This window comes from Corylus avellana, chromosome 10 (genome assembly GCF_965113065.1).
Source record: "Corylus avellana chromosome 10, dhCorAvel1.hap1.2, whole genome shotgun sequence".
Classification (NCBI taxonomy): domain Eukaryota; kingdom Viridiplantae; phylum Streptophyta; class Magnoliopsida; order Fagales; family Betulaceae; genus Corylus; species Corylus avellana.
Genome location: NC_142499.1, coordinates 17,479,396 through 17,505,964, shown reverse-complemented (window position 1 = coordinate 17,505,964; position 26,569 = coordinate 17,479,396). Strand labels below are relative to the sequence as shown.

At 35.8% G+C, this 26,569-nt stretch overlaps 3 protein-coding genes across 20 annotated transcripts; all 3 read right to left on the bottom strand.

The window, feature by feature from the left end:
• Positions 1-1,441: 1,441 nt before the first annotated feature.
• Positions 1,442-16,273, bottom strand: LOC148583433 (small ribosomal subunit protein uS12). Of its 2 annotated transcripts, XM_088510924.1 has the most exons (5): positions 16,187-16,273; positions 3,214-3,233; positions 2,019-2,174; positions 1,809-1,935; positions 1,442-1,713 (listed from the first exon to the last, which is right to left on the bottom strand). In XM_088510924.1, the coding sequence occupies exons 2-5, from the start codon at positions 3,216-3,218 to the stop codon at positions 1,573-1,575; spliced, it is 429 nt and encodes a 142-aa protein (XP_088367050.1). In that variant the 5' UTR covers positions 3,219-3,233; positions 16,187-16,273; the 3' UTR covers positions 1,442-1,572. The 2 variants fall into 2 exon arrangements, with proteins under 2 accessions (XP_088367050.1, XP_059427812.1); XM_059571829.2 differs by lacking the exon at positions 16,187-16,273 and having other exon boundaries at positions 3,214-3,316.
• On the bottom strand, positions 4,395-16,995 carry LOC132161661 (small ribosomal subunit protein uS12). 12 transcript variants are annotated; one of them, XM_088510913.1, is made up of 9 exons: positions 16,759-16,995; positions 14,915-15,131; positions 14,726-14,829; positions 13,480-13,660; positions 13,033-13,184; positions 12,822-12,948; positions 12,617-12,719; positions 5,251-5,431; positions 4,395-5,004 (listed from the first exon to the last, which is right to left on the bottom strand). In XM_088510913.1, the coding sequence occupies exons 4-8, from the start codon at positions 13,513-13,515 to the stop codon at positions 5,367-5,369; spliced, it is 483 nt and encodes a 160-aa protein (XP_088367039.1). In that variant the 5' UTR covers positions 13,516-13,660; positions 14,726-14,829; positions 14,915-15,131; positions 16,759-16,995; the 3' UTR covers positions 4,395-5,004; positions 5,251-5,366. The 12 variants fall into 12 exon arrangements, with proteins under 12 accessions (XP_088367039.1, XP_088367046.1, XP_088367049.1 ...); XM_088510920.1 differs by lacking the exon at positions 16,759-16,995 and adding an exon at positions 16,181-16,272 and having other exon boundaries at positions 5,251-6,607; positions 12,614-12,719; XM_088510923.1 differs by lacking the exon at positions 16,759-16,995 and adding an exon at positions 16,181-16,272 and having other exon boundaries at positions 12,614-12,719.
• Positions 16,996-20,254: 3,259 nt separating this feature from the next.
• Positions 20,255-25,601, bottom strand: RIP2 (ROP interactive partner 3). 6 transcript variants are annotated; one of them, XM_088510911.1, is made up of 5 exons: positions 25,464-25,601; positions 23,936-24,060; positions 22,613-22,793; positions 20,681-22,360; positions 20,255-20,597 (listed from the first exon to the last, which is right to left on the bottom strand). In XM_088510911.1, the coding sequence occupies exons 2-4, from the start codon at positions 23,953-23,955 to the stop codon at positions 20,699-20,701; spliced, it is 1,863 nt and encodes a 620-aa protein (XP_088367037.1). In that variant the 5' UTR covers positions 23,956-24,060; positions 25,464-25,601; the 3' UTR covers positions 20,255-20,597; positions 20,681-20,698. The 6 variants fall into 6 exon arrangements, with proteins under 6 accessions (XP_088367037.1, XP_059427810.1, XP_059427808.1 ...); XM_059571827.2 differs by having other exon boundaries at positions 20,255-22,360; positions 25,350-25,601; XM_059571825.2 differs by having other exon boundaries at positions 20,255-22,360; positions 23,936-24,034; positions 25,350-25,601.
• Between the last annotated feature and the right edge of the window lie 968 nt (positions 25,602-26,569).

The window sequence follows — 26,569 nt, the reverse complement described above, 5'->3', positions numbered from 1 at the left end:
ACCCAACATGGGACTTAATACTTTGGTAATTGACATAAAATACAGGCACTAAGAAACTGATCTACCAATCTTTCTGATCCATACATGGGACCTTTTTTGTCTTTCTGATCCATCTAACAATGTTAACTTGACTAAAAACTGATCTAGCAATCTTTCTGATCCATACATGGGACTTTTTTTGTCTTTCTGATCCATCTAGCAATGTTAACTTGACTAAAAACTGATCTAGCGACTGTCAACTTGAGGTTTTTCGAACATGGACTATGATGACACAAGATTGAGTGATAGTTTATGGGAGAAAAAAAAAAAAAAACAATATTATGATGTAAAATTGAGTCATGATGTTGGGGATCCTTGGCTCTGCTTTGGGTTTGGGCAAAGGGTATGTGAGAGGAACTCCGAACTTTCCTTGTTAATATCACTGGAGCATTTCTCTTTGGGGGAAGAAATGACAGGATCAGAGATTCAGATCCATAAAACACAACCTATATAAATTATAATGCTTCCTCAGCCCCAAGTCCTCATAATCAGTCGCAGACATCTTACTCAAGGCAACGAACATCTCTCTCTACAGCAACTCTAATATTTTAGTCCACAGATTTTAATTTATGTTCATGGCTTCTTCTTCTGGCCATGCAAGTATGAAGTCTTCGACTCTTGGGATTACAAATCAGGCGTCACAGCCATGATGGACCGAGAAAGAGGTCGAACCAAGGACTTATGGAAGAGAAGCAGGGCTTACAGAAGATGGATCACTCACTGCCCAACTTGACAAAGTACGTATAAATTGCCATGTTAATGAGAAATAAGAATATAACAGATGTTACGTTCGTCACCAGTCAATTTATCATCAAATTAAGAAGAAACCAATGACGATTTGCTCATGTTCGATGAAATTGGTGGTCTCGCTGAGAAGCTTATGAAATACATGATCTCTTTATCTTTTATCTCCATTTTTTTTTTTTTTTTACATGTTTTCTTCTTCACTCTCAAGGTTGAATGTTTAATTTGGATGCTCCTGGAACTATTGAATTGAATTTTTTTTTTTTTTTTAATTAATGATCATAAGTTTTGAGACAAGATGCTTATCTTAGTTATTTATTTACCATGGATTTGGTTTTTCGGTATTCGTATTGATTCTCATTGTTAAGAGTAATATGATGGGCAGTGGAGTATGGGGCAAAGGTACAATACTTCGCATGTGCTTCCCCCACTGCCCATCATATTTACTTTTATTGCATGCCCAAAGAATCGCATCCTATAAAGCTTAAGCTAAGATTTTGCTCAAAAGTTGCACCTTATAGTGTTAAATCAGCGGGTTGTCACCCCTTGTGTAGGGGCATTACCACATTGGCATATGCATTTGCATATTTTGCGTCACTTCTTAAATGATTTCTCTTTCTATTAACCAACCTTTGATCTTGGGGATGGCAAAAAACGATGGTCCAAAACTCCATGTAATAACTTGAAATTAATAAAGATAGCTCACAAAATTCGGAAGATAAAAGGAAGTAAAATCCCAATGCTTTAACAAAGCCACCTAATACATAAAAATAAGCTCTCCCCACAAACTTACGACCTAGGCTTCTCCTTTTTCTCCTTGAAGAGAGCCAGGAGTGAGACACCAGAAACCTTCACGACCTTGAATCTAACACCGGGAATATCACCGACAGCATGACCCTTCCGTCCAAATCCAGCGATCAAGACCTCGTCCTGCATTCAAATATTACATGTAAAGGGGGAGGGGTCTACAATAATAAGTAACCACCAGCATACACCAAGATAGACTTTCAAACCAAATTACTTACATTTTCTTCTATGTAGTTCAAGCAACCATCGTTGGGGACAAATGCAGCAATCTTCTTCCCATTTTTGATTAGTTGAACTCTAGCACATTTCCTGATAGCAGAGTTAGGCTGCTTGGCCTCAATGCCTCTGCACATATTTTAGGAAACCGTTCATCAAATGCTCAATAAATTAGCATGATTGAAAGACAAACATGAAAGAAGTAATCTTACATCTTCTCAAGGACAATGCCCTTTGCATGGGAAGACCCAGCAAATGGCTTCTTCCATTCATTTCCAAGATGGGACTTTTTGTAAGACTTGTCAGCCCACCTTTGCCTCCTACGGTGGGACTTCAGCTTGCGACCAGCTCCCATACCACGTGTCTTACTGTATGACAAATTTACATCAGATCATGCACGCATTCATCTTTAATAGAGCAAGGTTAATATATCAAATCCAAAAAATAATTTCTGCTCTAATTGATTGCCAGTGTGCCAGAAATAAACTTTGGAAAAACTAAAACCATATCCTGGAACCAAATTCCAGGCTCTAATTTGCTTCTCATAGTTTCCAGCAGAAATATGGGGAACATGTCAAAGAAAGAAATAAACCAACCCGTTTACTAGGTCAAAAGAAAGGCCACCTATCTAACTAAACAATTGTCAACCATTCACAGATTACAAGAACACCGATTTTTACAGAGAAAAAAACCTCATAACACTTTCAGTAATTGCTTGGTACAATTTGAATTAAGCCACCATCTAATTCATTGACTGGAAGATGAAACAAAGCTCATAAAAAGAAGTAAACCAAGCAATGGCTTCTGAAAAGCTTTATCACAAATAATTAACATCCATCTATCAGACACGAAACACAACCTACGGTTTGAGGCAGCACTACTATTCAAACAACACGAAAACCATATTAGTTCGTCAAGTGCCTGCAACTAATAGGACCCATTAACCCTAAGAGATGCTTCCTACTGCGGAAACAAAAACCAAGTGCTTTTCTTTTGCTTTAGACAGAACATGTAGATTTCATTTGAGCAAGTCTCAGCCCTACAAGCCTAACAAAATCACTCAACTTGGTTGCTGTGAATTTCTAATTTTTCTCGAAAATCACACCAACCAAGATCATATGCCACTTTTATTCCCATCGATATTCCTGAACTTCTTCATCAGCCGACAGACAGTAGGAGAACAGCCAAAAAAACACATAAGATGTAAGCATGGCATTGCATATTTAGAAAACAAACAGAGCAATACGAATCCCTAAATTTCGATGCTGAAATTACATCCTATTTCAGATCACGAGAAACTACATTCTAAGTAAATAAATCTTAAGCGAATGGGATTGTAAATAGTGACATTCGCAATAGTAAAAGTATAACGAAGGTGAGCGAGAGTCAAAGAGTGGCGGCTCATACCCCATGATGACTGAGAGAAGTTCTTCGAAGAAGACGAGGGTCTGAGAGCCTGAAGATGAAGAGGAGGTTGAAGCTGCCGCAACGTAAAACCCTAACCCTAAAAATGAAGTGGATGATGGTTATATATACATATAATATCTAGAGGGTGTTATTTGGGCTTAGCTGGACTGGTCCAAGAGAGACCGCTTTGAACCGGGTTTGGGGCTTCGTCTTGGGCCCATACGAACCCAAGAGAATCCCTTTAACTATGTTTTACTGGTTGGGGGCCCAAAAAGAGGACTAGAGGTAGAAGAAAATTTTCCAATTATTTTAATTCGAAAACTTTGGCCAGAGAAAAAAGAAAAAATAAATCTCGATTTTATATGTATGATTTATTCAAAACAATATTAATGACCGCACTTTTAATCGCTTTGCTTAAAAGATATCTGTCACGCCTTTGGTCCATAACTAAAATTATAATCGATTCGAGTCGAGTCCACCTAAAAATTAAAAGTTTAGTCTTAATTTGTATAATTTTCATTCGAATATAAGTCAAATTCGAGTTTATCATGTTTGACTCATTTACTCATAAATTATGGAACAAGCTTGAACTTGTTCCGGAGCTATTTGATTAACTAATTTTTTTAAAATATATATATATATATATATATATATATATATACACGGTAAATATCATCCCTAAAATTTTCTATTCCTTCTGAAGATTCATAATAATCATTAGTTATTTAATTATTGTTAAGATTATGTTATTCAACTTGACTAGATAAACTAAATTGTTATTTATGAACTTATAAAAATTAAGTTCACCGACCTTATATGGGTAACAAATCATATGGTAAAGACAAGATACACTTATTGCTAAATCATCATCTATCTCAATAGTAAATTTTATTATTTTATCAATATTCTAACAATGTCATTCACGCCTAATACATAAAATATTTAATTGAAATAAAAAATAAATGACAAAAACAATGTTCAAACTAAGACTTTTGTTCTAATATTATGTTAAATAATCATTTATTTCAAAAATTTAGCTTTCAATCATTTAACTAATATTATAACACCCTTTTTACTTTATGAGTTCAATGCTCATGGTCATATGTTGGATCCATATTTTTCTTGTATGATTAATAATATGTATTTCCCGTTACCCTTTCCCTCATTTGAATAGAAAAAAATAAAAAATAAAAAATATGTATCATTACCCATTAAAAAAAATCTTGAATTTATACATTTTCTTCGTCATTCACTTTTTATTTCAATTAAATATTTTGTATTCTACTTCACATATTAATAGGAAGTATGAGCAAACAAGGGATTGAGTTCCTGAAAGTTCCATTCTCAAGCCCCCAATCTCAGCATGTGCCAGCTCTGCGTTCTTAGCTTGGGTAGCTTTTGATTCCGCCACCATCTCCAGCTGAACTTTGACCTTATGAATTTCATTCATAGCAGAAGCCAAGGCGGCAGAATCCATTGAGTGCTGCCTCTGGGCAGCTTCAAGTTCAGATTGCCATGCTCGATCACGATCCTGGGAGATCTTGCCGAGCTCTTGAAGCCGAGCTTCTTCAGAAGCAGAAATCTCCAGCAGCTGCTGCTGGGATTCCTCGAGATTTGCTGACATGGCTAAGAGATCCTTCTTGACCTCTTCAGCCTCCTGGTGGGCTCTCCTCTTCCATCATTCCATGACTCAGATGAGTTCAGTTGGTCCTTTGCCTTTTTCAGATCCGCTTGGACTTGAGCAAGCTGCGACTCCAATTCAGACACTCTGCTTGGGAGCTTCTTCTGGAGCTAACAAAAAAAAGGGAGAGGATATCAAGAAAGAAAAAAAGAACAACTAAACGCATTCAAAACTAGGATGTAAAGAAGAAATTAAAAATTTGTGGAATGAACGAAAGGATGATGACTAAAGGACACAATTGATGCATTACGCAAATAATTATCAGTGTCCATGTGGTTGCCAACAGCACTATGAGCTTCCTTACGTAAAACTCCATCAAATTCAGCTGATTTTACTCAAAAGTTATTATGAAATACCTCAGACATTGGGCTTCGTGCTGACCTGCATTCCATAACTTTAGGACTTCCTTTTGGCGTCCTACTGGCTGGATGTGGAGATGAGGAAACTGAATCAGAATCTGCAATTGGCGTCTTCAGTTGGCGAGCAGTCCGAGGTGTTGCAGGAGATTTCCTCTGCGGCTAGTCCAAAGAGCCAGCTCTGATTTCAAACTCGGTGGAGTGACAATCAAAATGAGAACACAGGCATAAAAATCAACAAACAATCCATTTTACAGCAATTCGTGCAAGCAAAAAAAAAAAAAAAAAAAGACATTGGCAGCTCAGAATCAAAAAGTACATATCCAGCATCACTTAGTTTCAGCAGTTGTAGTACAAGGGCAATTGATGTATTGGTAGGTGCCAATGTCTTCAACGTGTTAAGACACTGTCACCTAAATCTTCTACAAGCCATTTGGATCATATTGTGCCTAGTTGAATTTAACCAAAGAGTCTGTTTGATAATTTTTACCATGTTACACAATGCATTCTTTATAAATATCAAAACCAAAATTCAATCACTGCACCCAAATTGAATAATGTAGAAATCCACCTTAAATGGTTGAACTTAAATTATAAAGGAAAAGAATCCAATTTGCACAAATGTAAATATTCAAGCCAATAAACATGCAAGAAAATGCTCAATAGGTAGATAGGCAGCTTGTATGGTTAGAGGAAGCCATAGATTTACTGAAGTCTTTTGCAAATCTGGGTGAATTAGAAAAACAATGACAAGAAAAGACTGTAAGAATAATATCTAAGTCATTAAATTCACCTTTTCCGATCAATTTAGCCATTTGGGACAAGTAATAATTTACCAAAGCATCAAAACAGATTGCCAAAGTTGGAACTTCATCCTCTTCTACATTCCATTTAAAATTAAAAATTTCTCATGTTGGATCACACTCATTAAGGGGAAGTCTAGACTCCCATTTGAGGGGAAGAGGAGTTTGAGAATAATGGCTGTGTTAAATTTAGTCTAAGTTCACACATGGGGAGAATTGTTATTAAATTTACTGTGTATTATCAGTTTAGGTTTGGTGGACTTAATCTAATAGAACATCAACTCTATTCCTAAATCCAAAAAGATGAGGATTCTTGTTGTTAAATTATAGAACATATTATAAAAGAAAATAAAAAGCCACAAAATTCATGAAGTCGATGGCACAAAAATCATCATCCAAATGCTAAGATTAATCACAATGCTGGAAAGGCCTTCCAATAAACATCTTACCATGCTTTTGGCATCTGCATATTCGCAACAGGTAAAAAAGTAAATGATCTTTCCTTCAAAGTCCCCATGACCCACACCTTTGCAGAAGTTGAGAGAAATCTTTGGCTGACAAATAAACACAAAAGGGAATCTAATATACATGTAAAAAAAAAAAAAAAAGTAAAAGGCTCATAAAAGACAGACACCTCATAACAGTATTCCGTTTTCAACTTTTCAACATGGGAAAGAGCAGCCACCCCCATCTCCGAGGAGACAAAGGGGTGGCCGAAACCACCACCAAACCTTTGGGGTAGTTAGGGTTTTACCTTTTTTTTTGGGGGCAATTTGGGAAGATTGATATTTAAAATCTCACGTGTTAAAATTTCAGTCTTTTCAGACGGCAATAACTAACGGAGGGTTCGAATTGAAATTTTTTGAAACTTTAGGAAGGTACATAGCAAATTTCTAAGCATTGGAGTTCAAATTGAAAAAAATAATTCTCTTAATACATTACAGCCTCACATGGTCTAGAACCATGACAAGAAGCAAATTTGTTCAATGAGGTGCCAACCACGTCATGGACATTCCGGAGGAATATGCTAGCCAAGTCATCAAGATTCGGAAAAAAGGAGAAGGCAGCCACGTCATTGACATTCCAGAGGCATATGCTAGCCATATCATCAACATTCGGGATAAAGGAAATGTGGTTGAAGCTAGTAATGTTGAAGAGAATGAATGCTTGGCTTATCAAGCTAAAATGGAAGAAACGTTATACAAAAGAAACTCCTTGTTCACTGCCAATGACAATGATTCCTGTATTTTTAGGCTTCCTCATAGGTTTAAGGATCCAAAAGGCTTACCTTACCCGCGCATGATGATTTCTATTGAACCCTATTGTCAAGACAACGTTTAACTCAAGAAAATGGAAGGCCTCAAGTGGGAGTGTCTCACACATTTACTGAAAATTAGTGGTAAGGAACTAAGACAGTGCATTAAATGCATAAATTCATTGGAAAAGGAAGCGAGATATTGTCATTCAGAAACGATTCCTCTAACCTCCTATGAATTTTTAGAAATGATGATCTTAGATGGATGCTTTATCATTCACGTAATTAGGTATTTTTATTCGGTGATAAGGGAAAATGGAGAACTCTTGGAACCCCACCCTCTTAAACTTGTTGTTGCTGAGAACCAGATATCCTATTTTGTTCTTGAAAAATTATTTCAAATTTCTATAATGTCTTGGAGTGGTTTAGATCATTCATTATCCTTCTTGAGTGTGAGTTGTTTTCACCCATATTGGGAACTCCATACGAGGAAGACATATCTCGTTTTCGTCGGGTCAAATATATGCATCTGTTGGACGTGGTGTGATCTATTTTTGTCCCAATTGATTGTGAAAAACATTCTTCAAGATCTTCCCGATGAGTTTTGGAGCATACCGATAGAGACTATCCTATGCATTTCGAAGCTACGTTGTGCAAGAATAAAGTATAAACAGTTTGAGAAAGATAATTTGCAAGAAGCTGAATTTTTGAAGGGTAGGGAGATTGAAATGCCGACCATCATTCTCAATGACCTGATGTGTTTGTTTTTCACAAACTGCGTGGCATTGGAGCAATGCCACAATCACAGTTCAAAACACTTTTCAGTTCAAGCCTTCATGTTGGACTACCTTGTGAATGATGCTACGGATGTCGACTTCCTATGTGAGAATGGAGTGATAAAAAATTACATTGATAACGACTTTGTTGGTTTCATTAACGATTTGGGGAAGAGTTTGAACCTTGGTAACGAGGGCATTAAGATCTACAAGGTGTGCAACCGTGTCAACAATTATTCTAACAATCGTTTACGTCGGTTGTGGACGAGCTTCAAGAATGAATACTTCGGTAAGCCAAGGTTGTGGATCTCGGTATTATGATTTGCTTACTTTTTTGCGGAACATTTTTGTACTTACTTTTTTTGCGGACTTATTACACTATACATCCATCATCCTAAACACCTCCCAATATTATTTAGTTGTAAATATTGATGCGCTCTCATGAATTATGATTTGCTGATTTAGCTTAATTTTTTTTTTTTTAAACCAAAGCAACAAGAATTTGTTAAAGGTCAAAATACTAACAACTACCAAAAAAATTTTATATGCTCTCAAAGCTCAATGTGAGTGAAAATTTTAGCCAACACAAACACTCTCTCAGTGTCCAGATAACCATGACATAGAATTTCTATCGAAAGGTATGTTTTGATTCAAGCCTTACCAATGTTAACGCTCAACAATTAAAATCACTCAGAAATAGGTGTCACACTCAAGAATATGTGAGTGGAATGATGTAAGCAAAGTCAAATATCTCACATATAAATCATATGAAAAACGCTTAATCAAGATAAAACAAGTAGTCTCATGAAAGGATGCCCAAAATAATTTACACCATACTCATTGATTTGTCATGAACATGTCTGAACCATACACTCCTCAAGATCAAATAAGGACTTTTATTGGGATGTAACATAGGGTTAAAGAAAATGGAAATAGATAACAAAAAGGTGAGGGTAGAAGTAAGAAGTGTTTCAAGATAATTAGAACTCCAGCTTCTTTTGTATTTTCAACAATTTCTCTCTCCAATTCTCCTTCAATAAAGCACTTATTTCTTTTCCATAGTATACCTTCTACCTTTGAACATCAACACTTTTTTTTTTTCTCTTTCAATCTTTTCTTTTGATCCCTTTTTTTTTCAAAATTTTTTTCTTCATCTTCTTTTGCATTACTAATCCACCACACTGAGATAATTTAATAAAATTCATTCTTGAAACACTTGAGAACTGGTTTAAGAAAGACAAGCTAATTATACGGCTCAATGGGGGTGACTAGAGACGGTGTATCATACAAAGAAAATTGAGGCTCAAAATAAAGAAAAATGGTCTAATCTCATCTCTCAAGAATTTGCATAGTTCTTCAATATTCATGACTTCAAATGATTCAAGTGTGGCATAAAATAAATGATATTTGCATTCGGCCAAATAGAAGAGTAATGAGACTAACACAACAAGTTTATTTCAACGCTTCCAAATGAAATATGATCTCATGAAAATTTACCCTCTACAAAGAATGATTGGCTCAAAACTCACAAGGGTTAGGAATCTCCACATTTGTTATCCTCAAGATATTCTCAGTCACGTCTATCCTTAACAAAGAGTCATGTTTATGTGGCTACGTGCATGTGCAATAAATTGAGTATGAAGGCAATGAAATTCTTTAGCAGAAGTAGCATAATGAACTTAAAACATAAAATTCATGCTAAAGAAGCAAAATTATTATTTTTTTGACTAAAAAATCTAAGCATAACACAACTATGTTCCCCTAACCTAAATCAAACATTGTCCTCAATGTGTTCATTCTTACCTCAAAAGGATGAAAATTATGTTGAAAACAAGTACAAGGTGTAAGAATAAATCAACATAAAGACATACAAATGTTGATTAAGCTAAATCTGCAAATCATAATTCATGAATGCATCAATATTTATAACTAATTGATACTGTGAGGTGTTTAGGATGATGGATGTATAATGTAACAAGTCCGTAAAACAGTAAGCACGAAAGTATTCCGTAAAAAAAAAAAGCAAATCACAATACTAAGATTCACAGCCATGGCTTACTAAAGTATTCCTTCTTGAAGCTTGTCCACAACTGACGTAGACGATTGTTAGAATAGTTGTTGACACGGTTGCATACCTTGTAGATCTTAATGCCCTTGTTACTAAGGTTCAAACTCTTCCCCAAATTGTTGATGAAACTAAGATAGTCGTTATTAATGAAATTTTTTATCACTTCATTCTCACATAGAAAGTCGACATCCGCAGCATCGTTCACAAGGCAGTCCAACATAAAGGTCTGAACTGAAAAGTGTTTTGAATTGTGACGGTGGCATTGCTCCAATGCCACGCAGTTTGTGAAAAACAAACACATCAAGTCATTAAGAATGATGGTCAGCATTTCAATCTCTGCACCTTCAAAAATTCAACTTCTAGCAAATTATCCTTCTTACGCAGTTTAGACTTTATCCATGTACATCGTATCTTTGAAATGCACAGGATAGTGTCCATCGGTATACTGCAAAACCCATCCGAAAAATATTGAATAATTTGAAGTTGTTCTTCATGATCAATTGAGACAAAAATAGAGCGCATCAAGTCCAACAGATGCAAATATTTGACCCAACAAAAACAAGACATGTCTTCCTCATATGAAGTTCCCAATATGGGTGAAAAAAATTTCACACTCAGGAACGACAATTAATGATCTAAACCACCCCAAGACATTATAGAAATTTGAAATAATTTTTCAAGAACATCGAGGATCTAGTTCTCTAATAACAGCAAGACCACACACATTACTTGAAACATTTGACGGTCTATCCTACTGCTAAGAGAGTGAGTTTCTAAGAGTTCTCCATTTTTCCTTGTCACCGAATAAAAATACCTAATTACTTGAATGATAAAACATCCATCTAAGACCATCATTTCTAAAAATTCATAAAAAGTTAGAGAAATTGTTTGTCTCTTCCTTTTCCAATGAATTTTGCATTTAATGTCCTACCTTAGTTCCTTACCAATAATTTTTAGTAAATGTGCGAGGCACTCCCACTTGAGGCCCTCCATTTTCTTGAGTTCAACGTTGTCCCGACAATACGGTCCAATAGAAATCATCATGCGCCGGTAAGGTAAGCCTTTCGGATCCTTGAACCTATGAGGAAGCCTAAAATATAGGAATCATTGTCATTGGCAGTGAACAAGGAGTTTCTTTTGTATAACGTCTCTTCCATTTTAGCTTGAAAAACCAAGCATTCCTTCTCCTCAACATTACTAGCTTCAACAGCTTTACCCTTGATCAGCCAAGCATTCCTTCTCCTCAACATTACTATCTTCAACAGCTTTTCCTTTTACTTTTTCATTATCCCGAATGTTGATAATGTGGCTAGCACATGCCTACGGAATGTCAATGACATGGCTGCCTTATCCTTTTTCCCGAATCTTGATGACTTGGTTATCATATTCCTCCGAGATGTCCATGATGTGGTTGGCACCTCCTTGAACAAATTTGCTTCTTGTCATGGTTCTAGACCGTGTGGGGCTGTAATGTATTAGGTGGCTTTCTAAATTGAACCTTTGATCTTGGGGATGGCAAAAAACGATGGTCCAAAACTCCATGTAATAAGAGCATTCCCAACAGCTTCCATTCTCTTTTCTCTCATTTCCCCTAAGTTTAGGAAATAAAACTACTTTTTGCTTCCCTATCTATATATACTCCCCAATAGCTTCCCTTTATCATTCCCTATATCATTAAAATATTATTTTCTATCATTAAAATATTATTTTCATTTTTACTTTTTTTTCCTTCCTGTATTTTCTCTTCTTCGTCTCTCACATCGTCTCATCTTCTCTTTGAAGCCTTCCAGAGCATTCCTAGCACTCCACCATCAATCTCATCTCGTCTCTCATCTCATCTCCCTTTCTCAATCTCACTATCTGCCTCACTCTCTTGATCTCCCTGTCTGTCTCCTTTCTCTCTCTCGCTCACGAAGACAAACAGGCGAAATCCCTTCTGGTCCGTCTCTCTCTTTGAAGCCTTCCTTCTATCGCTCTTTGTGCTTTCCTTCACGCCTTGACCCTAGGTTTGATCGATCCAATTTTCGCTATTTTTTAAGCACAACTTTCTGAGATTTCTAGGTCTGTTCGGTTTGATCAGTTGAAAGTAGAAACAAATCTATGATTCGGTCTGAAATCTCTAGTTTGATCCATCTGGTGGTGCAATTTGGTCTGAAATCTCTGGTTTGCTTCTTGTTTGGTGGTGCGAGAGAGATGTGAGAGGAGAGAATCATTTTTTTCTATTTTAATAATCACAAGGATTGCTACAGTGGAACCCAAGACTTTTGGTTCCATTGCAGCAATCCTCATGTTTAAAGCTCATTTAGGGAACAAAACCCCTTATAGGGAGTCTGCTGGGAATGCTCTAACTTGAAATTAATAGAGAGAGCTCACAAAATTTGGAAGATAAAAGGAAGTAAAATCTTAATGCTTTAACAAAGCCACCTAATGCATAAAAAATAAACTCTCCCCACAAACTTACAACCTAGGCTTCTCGTTTTTCTCCTTGAAGAGAGCCAGGAGGGAGACACCAGGAATATCACCGACGGCATGACCCTTCGTCCAAATCCAGCGATCAAGACCTCGTCCTGCATTCAAATTTACGTGTAAGGGGGGGGGGGGGGGTGGTCAACAATAATAAGTAACCACCAGCATAGACCACAATAGACTTTCAAACCAAAATTACTTACATTTTCTTCTATGTAGTTCAAGCAACCATCATTAGGGACAAATGCAGCAATCTTCTTCCCATTTTTGATTAGTTGAACTCTAGCACATTTCCTGATAGCATAGTTAAACTGCTTGGCCTCAATGCCTCTGCACATATTTTTGGAAACCGTTCATCAAATGCTCAATAAATTAAGCAAGATTGAAAGACAAACATGAACCAAGTAATCTTACATCTTCTCAAGGACAATGCCCTTTGCATGGGAAGACCCAGCAAATGGCTTCTTCCATTCATTTCCAAGATGGGACTTCTTGTAAGACTTGTTAGCCCACCTTTGCCTCCTATGGTGGGACTTCAGCTTGCGACCAGCTCCCATACCACGTGTCTTAATGTATGACAAATTTACATCAGATCATGCACGCATTCATCTTAATAAAACAAGGTTAATATATCAAATCCAAAAAATAATTTATGCTCTAATTGATCACATTCAACACTAGGATGTAAAGAAGAAATTCAAAATTTGTGGAATGAACGAAAGGATGATGACTAAAGAACACAATTGATGCATTATACAAATAATAAGCAGTGTCCATGTGATTGCCAACAGCACTATGAGCTTCCTAACGTAAAACTCCATCAAATTCAGCTGATTTTACTCAAAAGTTATTATGAAATACCTCAGACATTGGGCTTCGTGCTGACCTGCATTCCATAACTTTAGGACTTCCTTTTGGCGTCCTACTGGCTGGATGTGGAGACGAGGAAACTGAATCAGAATCTCCAACTGCCGTCTTGAGTTGGTGAGCAGTCTGAGGTGTTGCAGGAGATTTCCTCTACAGCTAGTCCAAAGAGCCAGCTCTGATTTCAAACTCGGTGAAGTGACAATCAAAAGGAGAACACAGGCATAAAAATCAACCAAAAATCCATTTTCCAGCAATTCGTGCAAAAAAAAAAAAAAAAAAGACACTGGCAGCTCATAATCAAAAAGTACATATCCAGCATCACTTAGTTTCAGCAGTTGTAGTACAAGGGCAATTGATGTATTGGTAGGTGCCAATGTCTTAAACGTGTTAAGACACTGTCACCTAAATCTTCTACAAGCCATTTGGATCATATTGTGCCTAGTTGAATTTAACCAAAAAGTCTGTTGGATAATTTTACCATGTTACACTATGCATTCTTTATAAATATCAAAACCAAAATTCAATCACTGCACCCAAATTGAATAATGCCGAAATCCACCTTAAATGGTTGAACTTAAATTATAAAGGAAAAGAATCCAATTTGCACAAATGTAAATATTCAAGCCAATAAACATGCAAGAAAATGCTCAATAGGTAGATAGGCAGCTTGTATGGTTAGAGGAAGCCATAGATTTACTTAAGTCTTTTTCAAATCTGGGAGAATTAGAAAACTAATGACAAGAAAAGACTGTAAGAATACTATCTAAGTCATTAAATTCACCTTTTCCGATTAATTTAGACGTTTGAGACAAGTAATAATTTATCAAAGCATCAAAACAGATTGCCAAAGTTGGAACTTCATCCTCAATTACATTCCATTTAAAATTAAAGATTTTTCATGTTGGATCACACTCATTAAGGGGAAGTCTAGACTCCCATGTGAGGGGAAGGGGAGTTTGAGAATAATGGCTGTGTTAAATTTAGTCTAAGTTCACACATGGGGAGAATTGTTATTAAATTTACCGTGTATTATCATTTTAGGCTTGGTGGGCTTAATCTACTAGAACATCAAATCTATTCCTAAATTCAAAAAGATGAGGATTCTTCTTGTTAAATTATAGAACATATTATAAAAGAAAATAAAAAGCCACAAAATTCATGAAGTAGACGGCACAAAAATCATCATCCAAATGCTAAGATTAATCACAATGCTGGAAAGGCCTTCCAATAAACATCTTACCATGCTTTTGGCGTCTGCATATTCGCAACAGGGAAAAAAGTAAATGATCTTTCCTTCAAAGCCCCCTGACCCACACCTTTGCAGAAGTTGAGAGAAATCTTTGGCTGACAAAGAAACACAAAAGGGAATCTAATATACATGTAAAAAAAAAAACAAGTAAAAGGCTTATAAAAGACAGACACCCCATACCAGTATTCAGTTTTCAACTTTTCAACAAGGGATAGAGCAGCCATCCCCATCTCCGAGGAGCCAAAGGGGGTGGCCGGTGCCCTTTGCATGGGAAGACCCAGCAAATGGCTTCTTCCATTCATTTCCAAGATGGGACTTTTTGTAAGACTTGTCAGCCCACCTTTGCCTCCTACGGTGGGACTTCAGCTTGCAACCAGCTCCCATACCATGTGTCTTACTGTATGACGAATTTACATCAGATCATGCACACATTCATCTTAATAAAGCAAGGTTAATATATCAAATCCAAAAAATAATTTCTGCTCAAATTGATTGCCAGTGAGCCAAAAATAAACTTTGGAAAAACTAAAACCATATCCTGGAACCAAATTCCAGGTTCTAATTTGCTTCTCATAGTTTCCAGCAGAAATAAGGAGAACATGTCAAAGAAAGAAATAAACCAACCTGTTTACTAGGTCAAAAGAAAGGCCACCTATCTAACTAAACAATTGTCAACCATTCACAGATTACAAGAACACCGATTTTTACAGAGAAAAAAACCTCATAACACTTTCAGTAATTGCTTGGTACAATTTGAATTAAGCCACCATATAATTCATTGACTGGAAGATGAAACAAAGCTCATAAAAAGAAGTAAACCAAGCAATGGCTTCTGAAAAGCTTTATCACAAATAATTAACATCCATCTATCAGACACAAAACACAACCTACAGTTTGAGGCAGAACTAATATTCAAACAACACGAAAACCATATTAGTTTTAAGATCTCATCAGGTGCCTGCAACTAATAGGACCCATTAACCCTAAGAGATGCTTCCTACTGCGGAAACAAAAACCAAGTGCTTTTCTTTTCCTTTAGACAGAACATGTAGATTTCATTTGAGCTCAAGTCTCAGCCCTACAAGCCTAACAAAATCATTCAACTTGGTTGCTGCGAATTTCTAATTTTTCTCGAAAATCACACCAACCAAGATCATATACCACTTTTATTCCCATCAATATTCCTGAACTTCTTCATCAGCCGACAGACAGTAGGAGAACAGCCAAAAAAACACATAAGATGTAAGCATGGCATTGCATATTTAGAACACAAACAGAGCATTACGAATCCCTAGATTTCGATACTGAAATTACATCCAATTTCAGATCACGAGAAACTACATTCTAAGTAAATAAATCTTAAGCGAATGAGATTGTAAATAGTGACATTCGCAATAGTAAAAGTATAACGAAGGTGAGCGAGAGTCAAAGAGTGGCGGCTCATACCCCATGATGACTGAGAGAAGTTCTTCGAAGAAGACAAGGGTCTGAGAGCCTGGAGATGAAGAGGAGGTTGAAGCTGTGCCGCAACGTAAAACCCTAACCCTAAAAATGAAGTGGATGATTTATATTATTGGTGTAATCGAACCGAGCTTGGGCTATCCAGGCTCAGCTCGTTTATTTTTGAGTCAGGCTCGAGCTCGAGTCGAGCCTGACTTCGCTGCTCGAGCTCGGCTCGATAGGGTCTGAACCCTGTTTATATCAAATAATTAGCCGTCTTTAGCAAGCAATGCCGCACAAGATTTGTAAATGAGCATCTTTATACAAAGCCAAAATTTGTAATATTTTATTACAAATTAAAATTAAATAAGGTTATATAAGTTCTAAACAGATTGGATATCAAAACCAACAGCAGATAATTATGGGGAGAAAGGATCAGCCAAACAAACACATCCAAAAATATTTACACATTTTTCTAGGCAACCAAACAAACAAACGGCAAAACCCCAAACCACCCACCACCCAAGAAGAAACAGAGAAAAAAATAACCCAAAAAGAAAAGAAAAACCCACAAATCTTATCACCTCCTCCGCCTCCGATCCGCGGCGTACTGCGAGAGTGAAACGACCTCCGAGAGCGGCGTGGACAGCGGGGTTGGCAGCGGCAAGTTCCTGGAAACTGGGCACGAGCCGTTCAGCTTCATCCAGGCGTCGAGGTGTGTGGTTGCTGCGGTGGTGGTGGTGGTTGTTGTTGGGGGCACTGGGGGAGTGGTAGGAGCGGCTACAGAGATAGGAGAGACTGTGAGAGGAGAGTCGAGAGAATGGAGAGATCTGATTGATAGATTTAGGTTAAATTTGGGTTCTCTAATTTACAACCGTTGGATTTGGAAAAATAATTAAATTTTAAATATTAACGGTTTGATTCGTTTTACCAAAGACTTATCCCATGTGGCTGTCTCTACTTAGATCTGGTGTGCTTGTTCAATATGATCCATTGATTATATATACGTTTTCAACATTTAATATTACTCGTCAGATTAGATCAAACAAGGCAAGCTTACGGTGTCTCTGTTACACCGTATACATACTTTTTAGTAAGTGCTTGATAGCTGTCATCCATTAATATCATCCAACGGCTATTAGATCATCACTACATTTTGGACGGCTACGATTACACTTATACACCATATACAAACCATTTTGGATGGCTATTATATTAAATTCAAATTCAGCTACAATTAAATTCAATAAAAAATTCAAAATTCAAAATTTAGAAATTAGGAATAAAAATTGTGTTGTGTAGTATTATTTAGGGTCAATTTGTTATTTCAATTTCAATAATTACGATTTAAAAAATTGTATTTTTTTCAATCGCATATTTTTGTTTCTCCTTATTTTAGATTAAACATTTTTTAAATTACAACGTAAAACACTTTATGTCGCACACTCACACACACTAATCACTATTTTCATTTTACATATAGTATTAACTGTATTATTTAGTTAATATGTTAAAATGTTAATGCTTAACACGGGTCAAGTATATAATGTCAATATTAATATATATTGTATCTTATATGTAAACATTTATATACTTATATAGTTATATGATTGTATCATTATCTAATTTATATGGGCAATGGGTCAATGTTAATTGTTATAACTTATATACTTATATTATATGTTCTCATTATCACGATTCATGATATATGTTTTAAATTCAAATTGTTAAGTTTTTACTTACCGTAAATTGTAATTATAATGTATAAATTATAAGAAATACATTAGTTACTTAATTATTAATCATTTAATCTAATAGTAATACTCAAACTCTAAGTAATAAATTCATATAATCTAATAGTCATATACTTATACTTAAATTTTATGATCATATTATCTCACAATTAATATTAATATTATCTTAGATCTAAGATCATGCGATACATTATATATGTTTTATAAGAATAAAGTATATAATTATAATGTATTGATTAAATAACACAATAACTTATGCAGATATACCATATGATTATATAATGATTAATGATTATGTGATATACCGTATACGATTCCAATTTCCAAAGTATAAACTATCTAATTATAATATTTGCATTAAATGACACAATAACTTGTACGGTTGTACTATATGATTATATCATATGATAAAATGATTAATGATAATATATATATATATATATATATATATATATATATGTTTTTATATTAATATATACACACATATGCATAAATAACAAAAAAAACAAAAGTATATAATATATTTGTTATTATTGAGTAAATGAGTAATGTTGATTATATATTGTTATTTGTTGCTTAATAAAAAATATACGAGCCGAGCCTAATAAGCGATGCGAGCTTGCTCACGAGCTTAGCCGAGTCGAACCGAACTTGCTTCGTTTAACATTCGAGTCAGAATTTGTGTTCACGAAATGTTTCATTTAATATTCGAGTCAAGCACAAGCCAGCCAAGCTTGTGCTCGACATATGATATATAGAGGGTATGATTTGGGCTTAGCTGGACTGGTCCAAGAGAGACCGGACTGAACCCGGTTTGGGGCTTCGTCTTGGGCCCATACGAACCCAAGAGAATCCCTTTAGCTATGTTTTACTGGTTGGGGACCCAAAAAGAGGACCAGCGGTAGAAGAAAATTTTCCAATTATTTGAATTCGAAAACTTTGGCCAGAGAAAAAAGAAAAAAGAAATCTCGATTTTATATGTATGATTTATTCAAAACAATATTAATGACAGCACTTTTAATCGCTTTGCTTAGACGATATCCGTCACCCCTTTGGTCCGTCCATTAGCAAAATTATAATCGATTCGAGTTGAGTCCACCTAAAAATTAAAAATTTAGTTTTAATTTGTATAATTTTCAATCGAATATAAGTCAAGCTCAAGTTTATTATTGAATTAGATTATATGTTCATGTTTGAAGATTATTAGTTATTTAAATTATTGTTAAGATTATGTTATTCAGCTTAACTAGATAAACTAAATTGTTATTTATGAACTTATAGAAATTAAGTTCACCGACTTTATACTGGTAACAAATCATATTTTTATCACGAAATGGACTATTTATATTATATCTTATGACCTTGTAAAAAAATTTAGACAATTCAATTTTGTTTCTATGCAAATATTTATCACACACATAAACACATGTGACTGTATATTAGAAGAAAATTTAGTTTCATCCTTTTAAAATATTTAAAATAATCTAATTGTAAAATAATTATAATATTAGAAAATTTATAAAAACAAAGGCTATACTGGTTCCCATTGCATTTTTTTTTTTTCTCCCTCTTTTTAGTGTGGGAGTGTTTAGAACATGTACAAAGGAAAGGTTATTTGTGACTAATGAAGTCCGAGTTGGCATTATGGTAAAGATAAGATACACTTCTTGTTAAATCACAATTTATTCCGAAGGTAAATTTAATTATTTAATTATTATTTTAATAATGTCCTTTACGCCCAATGCATAAAATATTTTATTAAAATGAAAGGTAAATTACGGAGACAAATTTTAAATTCATGACTAATATGTATTATTATTCATACAGTAAAAGTATGGATCTAACATGTCACCATGAGCATTGAACTCATAAAATAAAATAGGTGTTATAATATTAATTAATTGATTGAATAAATCATTTTTTATAAGCTTAAGCTTCTGAGATAAATGATTTAACATGATATTAGAGCAAAAGTCTTGATTCGAACATTGCCTTCATAAACTTCTTATTTCAATGAAATATTCTTTATGATGTACTTCACTTATTAATAGAAAATTTAAACCAACACGAAAAAGAGAATATTATAATATTAATTAAATAATTAAATCAATCATTTATCACAAAAAAAAAAAAAAAAAAAATGCATGAGCACAGCAGTCACATACTGTGAGTGACCTTGCACAGGGTTTGCTATTTGCTGTATTATTTGAATGAATTCCATTAAGTTTTTCTTCTCCATTTTTTTGTTTTTGGTCAATTTATTTAGGAACATCCTCGAACCAACAGCTTATTCAGCCAAGCAATCCACACTAAACAGATATGCAAGAGTAGTAACAATAATGAAGCCATTGCTGACGGGATGGCGAATTTCTTCTTATACAAGATAAAGCAATTCAATAACAAAGTAATACTCCAAAGGAGTTCACCTCAGGGCTCAAATACCCAATACTCAACTGCTTCAAAGCCTAAACAGAAAGATGTCCAAAAGAAAAGAACATACAATACATATTGCCTCGATCCAGAGCCACCACATACACCAAATTAAAACAGATGGAACTACAAAAGTTCACCAGTTTTTTTCACATTACTCTATACAGTCTGCAAAAGAGCTTACTATTTTGTTTTTACCACATTCACTGAAATTCAGCTGCTCCCGCCCACCAAAATACCTGTCAGGATGAAATGGAGAGAAAATCACGGAAAATGGAATAATACCAATAGCAGTAAAACAATATTCAGACGCATATGCTACCAGCCACATAATCCCCATCTATTTCTGGCCTTTCTTCCATAGCACCCCAATCTTCTTCAACATGTTCACATTTTTCTTCTTGGGTGAGTCGTCATCCATGTCTTCTGAATAAGGTGAACCCAAAGGATTGTAGTTGCTGTCATGAGAACCTGTTCTGTCCATAAATTTCCCGTTGTTCCCTGTCGAAGAAAGTATAGCAGCAGCTGCCTCAGCAGCCTTTCTCCACTGGTCTGACTGTACCTTTAACCTCCTCAACTCAGCCTCCATTTCTGAATTTGCAGCCTGGGCTGCATCCAGCTGCTCAGTAACCCGAGCTGCTCTTCTGCTACTTTTTTCTGCTTCCTCGGTTAGATAGCCAAGTTTCATCAGAGCCTCTCGCTCTGCAGCCCTTGCTGCTTCTGTTGAAGCAACAGCCTCATCATTAACCTGATTCCTCTCCATGTCCCTCTTCTGAATTTCCATTTTGAGCACTTCATTTTCCTCGGCGATATTCTGCAACTCTGTCTCCTTATCCAACAAACTCGCCTTCAACTCTCCTAAATCTGCCTCCGACTTCTGTAGCTCCATTGTGAGTTTGGCTTCTTTTTCACTTGATAGATTTGTACCAATCTTTAAATTCAGCTCCTGATTTTCATCTGAAATACTCTGCAATTCAGTTTCCTTATCCGTCAAATGAGCCCTCAACACTTCGATATGAGCCTTACATTTCTCTACTTCTGCCTCCAATTCAGCCTCTCTTTTGCATGATTCTGATTTTGTACGTTCAATTTGTTCATAAGCACTTCTAATCTGCAATGTGCTCTGAATATATTCCTCCTGGTACCTGATCTCAGCTGCATCTAAAGCAGCTTTCAATTGACCCACCTCAAGTTTCAGAAAGTTAAGCTCTGCTTTCAGCTGGTTAGCATCCTCATTTTCTCCATTTTCCTGAACAGTTTTACAATTGTCTGTAGGATCCACCAACTTGTTGCTGCTGCTATCAACCAGATCCGCCTGGAGTTTGCTCACAAGTTCTTCCATTGATTTCACTTGAACTTTTGATTGCTCCAACTCCAATGACAAGGAGTTGTAAGCCCCCATGGCATTGATGCCATCTGACCGGAGCATTTCTGCAGTTGCATTGGCTTCTTCCAATTCCCTTTGAGTTTTACTAATAACTTCTAGAGCCTGAGCTTCAGATTCTTTGCAATCATGGAGCTCAGTTTTCAACTTTTCAACAAGAGATAGAGTTCTGGAAAGTTCCATTCTCAAGCCCCCAATCTCAGCATGTGCGGACTCTACGTTCTTAGCTTGGGTAGCTTTTGATTCAGCCACCATCTCCAGCTGAACTTTGAGCTTCTGAATTTCATTCATAGCAGAAGCCAAGGCGGCAGAATCCATTGTGTGCTGCCTCTGGACAGCCTCAAGTTCAGATTGCCATGCTCGATCACGATCCTGGGAGATTTTGCGGAGCTCTTGAAGCCGAGCTTCTTCAGAAGCAGAAATCTCCAGCAGCTGCTGCTGGGATTCCTCAAGATTTGCTGACATGGCTAAGAGATCCTTCTTGGCCTCTTCAGCCTCCTGGTGGGCTCTCCTCTTCCATGACTCAGATGAGTTCAGTTGGTCCTTTGCCTTTTTCAGATCCTCTTGGAGTTGAGCAAGCTGCGACTCCAATTCAGACACTCTGCTTGGGCGCTTCTTCTGGAGCTCACAAAATAAAGGGAGAGGATATGAAGAAAGATAAAAAGAATAACTAAACACATTCAACACTAGGATGTAAAGAAGAAATTCAAAATTTGTGGAATGAACGAAAGGATGATGACTAAATAACACAATTGATGCATTATGCATATAATAAGCAGTGTCCATGTGATTGCCAACAGCGCTATGAGCTTCCTTAAGTAAAACTCCATCAAAATCAGCTGATTTTAGTCAAAAGTTATTATGAAATACCTCAGACATTGGGCTTCGTGGTGACCTGCGTTCCATAACTTTAGGACTTCCTTTTGGCGTCCTACTGGCTGGATGTGGAGATGAGGAAACTGAATCAGAATCTGCAACTGGAGTCTTGAGTTGGCGAGCAGTCCGAGGTGTTGCAGGAGATTTCCTCTGCGGCACTTCCAAAGAGCCAGCTCTGCTTTCAAACTCGGTGGAGTGACAATCAAAATGAGAACACAGGCATAAAAATCAACAAAAAATCCATTTACAGCAATTGATGCAAAAAAAAAAAAAAAAAAAAAGAAAGTAAAAAGAGACATTGGCAGCTCAGAGTCAAAAAGTATATATCCAGCATCACTTAGTTTCAGCAGTTTTAGTACAAGGGCAATTGATGCATTGGTAGGTGCCAATGTCTTAAACGTGTTAAGACAATGTAACCTAAATCTTCGACAAGCATTTGGATCATATTGTGCCTAGTTGAATTTAACCAAAGAGTCTGTTTGATAATTTTTACCATGTTACACAATGCATTCTTTATAACTATCAAAACCAAAATTCAATCACTGCACCCAAATTGAATAATGCCGAAATCCACCTTAAATGGTTGAACTTAAATTATAAAGGAAAATAATCCAATTTGCACAAATGTAAATATTGAAGTCAATAAACATGCAAGAAAGTGCTCAATAGGTAGATGGGCAGTTTGTATGGTTAGAGAAAGCCATAGATTTACTGAAGTCTTTTTCAAATCTGGATCATTTATCTTATCACCATTTCTATTACTTTTTTCCAGTAAAAAGAAGCCCAAAATCTGAGTGAATTAGAAAAATAATGACAAGAAAAGACTGTATGAATAACATCCACGCGATTAAATTCACATTTTCCGATCAATTTAGACTTTTGGGACAAGTAATAATTTATCAAAGCATCAAAATAGACTGGCAAAGTGGGAACTTCATCGTCTTCTACATTCCATTTAAAATTAAAAATTTCACATGCTGGATCACACTCATTAAGCGGAAGTCTAGACTCCCATGTGAGGGGAAGGGGGAGTTTGAGAATAATGGCTGTGTTAAATTTAGTCTAAGTTCACACATGGGGAGAATTGTTATTAAATTTACTGTGTATTATCAGTTTAGGCTTGGTGGGCTTAATCTAATAGAACATCAACTCTATTCCTAAATCCAAAAAGATGAGGATTCTACTTGTTAAATTATAGAACATATTATAAAAGAAAATAAAAAGGCACAAAATTCATGAAGTAGATGGCACAAAAATCATCATCCAAATGCTAAGATTAATCACAATGCTGAAAAGGCCTTCCAATAAACATCTTACCTTGCTTTTGGCGTCTGCATATTCTTTTATCCTCGAGTAAAAGTGGCAACAGGGAAAAAAGTAAATGATCTTTCCTTCAAAGCCCCCTGACCCACACCTCTGCAGAAGTTGAGAGAAATCTTTGGCTGAGAAAGAAACACAAAAGGGAATCTAATATACATGTTAAAAAAAAAACAAGTAAAAGGCTTATAAAAGACAGACACCTCATACCAGTATTCAGCACAAAGCTAACAAACAAACAACACAATGCTTCAAAGAAACTCCACAGAAACTACCCCCACTACCACCAACTAAAGCCACAAGACAAAAATAAAAATTAAATGAAAAAGGTTGCAATACAACGATTTCATTACATATCATTATGCAGACAATCTTTCAACTTTTCTAATCTTCTTTTTCTTTGCCTTTCTTTTCACTCCAGTACTTTTAGTCTTATACTAGGACCAAAACATAGTTGAAGCAACGGTGGGCCAGAAGGAAATAAATTACAATAATAACCCATGTAGGATCACGCTGTTTTAACTTTGAATTACAATTCACATTAGTGCTCGTGACATAAATCAGAAACATACTGATTTTGTGTGTGTGCGTATGTATGTTCAACTCAATAGAGCACAAATAGGCAACATTTCTTTATTAATATTTTGTTGAAAATTATGACCAAGAACTAGAAAAAATAATGGAGTTAGTCAATGTTTGTTGATTCCAACAACCACCCACGAAAAAATTTGTTGAAAGAAAACTAACAAGTGAAATAATCACTGCAAGTTTAAATCAGATCAATCCGGAGAAATTCACAAAAACTAAAATACCATTTACTAAAAAAAAAAACAAAATGTAGAAAGTTGAAGAAAGCAGACAAAAATTAAAAAAAGACCAGCCAAATGAGACCTTATGGGGTGTCAAACTAGTTCTTAGATCTAACTACAAGGTGGGTCTAGCTCACTGATCTGAAACAAACAATCACATGAACAAACTAAAACAGAGAAAGCAGAAACAGAGCTTTGAGCTTAGCAGACAAATGAAAAATCTCTCTTTTGAAATACCAAACTACTTCCAAAAGTAAGTAAAACAAAAAGAATCAAACTTTAGCTTTTCTTCTTCTTCTTCTTCTTCAAAAGCCGTGTAAACGCAGAGGCTTCCATTTTTGAAAGCCTCCAGCTCAACCACAAACCCACATTTTCATTTCAAAGAAGAAGCAAAAAAAAAAAAAAAAAGAATAACTAAAACTAAAAGCAATTCTTTTTGCCTGAAACAAATAACTTAAGACAAAAAAAAATCCTCGGCCTTAATTACCACAATCAAACACAAACACTAAGAAAATCAAGAAAAAGAAAAAGGAAAAGAAAAGAAAGGGACATTGTTGGACAAAGAAAAAGAAATTATGAGATACTCCAACAACGTTCACTCTTACTGGTCCGAGTTCACAGGTTGTTGCACTTGCACAGGTGGTTGTTGTTGGTGTTTGGATGGTTTTCGTGGTGCGACAAAACCCCAGAAAACCCTAGTTTCGGAAAAGAAGGCTCACCAGCTTTTGCGCGTTTCTCTGGTCTCGTAGGGGGTGGAGGTAGCTTCTTTAGCTCGCTTCCGAACTCAGTTCCCGAGCCTCTTTCTCTATCTATCTGCCTTTTGTTTTGTTTTCGTTTTTGTCAGTGGAGGGAGTGAGCAGACATTCGTACTATGTGGTCTCTACAGGGGATACTTCCACGCGCTCACTCACTCTCCCAGTCACGTGGTTTGGTGGTGCGGGTGGGTAATCTGAAGCCGGGCATCCAATGTACTAGCTTCCCTTCTGCTCGGTTCATCTCGGCTGCAAAAACGGTTCGTTTTCAGAGAATTTTTGTTGAATAAGTATAGAATTTATTGAAGATTCGAGAATAGCAAAAAATGATTCACGTGTCATTAATGTTTTGATTTACGATTTTAAAATGTAAAATGGATATGATTTTTAAAATTGCAGAGTTTATAACCTTTGAATATATATATATCGGAATGGAGCTGGATGGCCGGTGTAGGCTATGGCCCCCTAACCCAAGGAAAAAAAAAAATTTATAATGTATTTTTTTTTTGCCTATTGGCCCTTGTCCACTAAATTTTTTGACCCTTAGCCCCTACCCATCTCAAGCTCTAGCTTTGTCCCTATAAATCACAATTTTTAAAAACTGCACCCGAAAATGATACAGTTTTGTAATTTAATTTTACAAAATCGCAATATTCAACGCATTAAAAAAATTGGAAAAAGTTTACATATTGCCCTTAAATTATCACAAAATTGACGATGTCCCACAAACTTTTAATCGTGACAATGTTTCTTCTAAACTACAAAACATTATCAATTTTTTTTTTGAACTTATGAGATAGTAATACATCATTTAAGAACTAACTCTAAATTTTTTTTTTTTTTTTTTTTTTAAAATGTAGCTTTTCTCATTTTTAAAAGTTTTCCTGCATTGGACCCGCAATGCCAACAACTCAAAGAATGAAGAAATAAATATATGTATTAAATTGAATGTGACAAAAATGAATGGGGACATAATAAAACAGGATGTTGCTATGCTTTGCTGGTCCTTTGTCAATTAAATTCATTTTGCAGAATCGAAACAATAAACACGATGGAGCCCACGCCAGCATGGT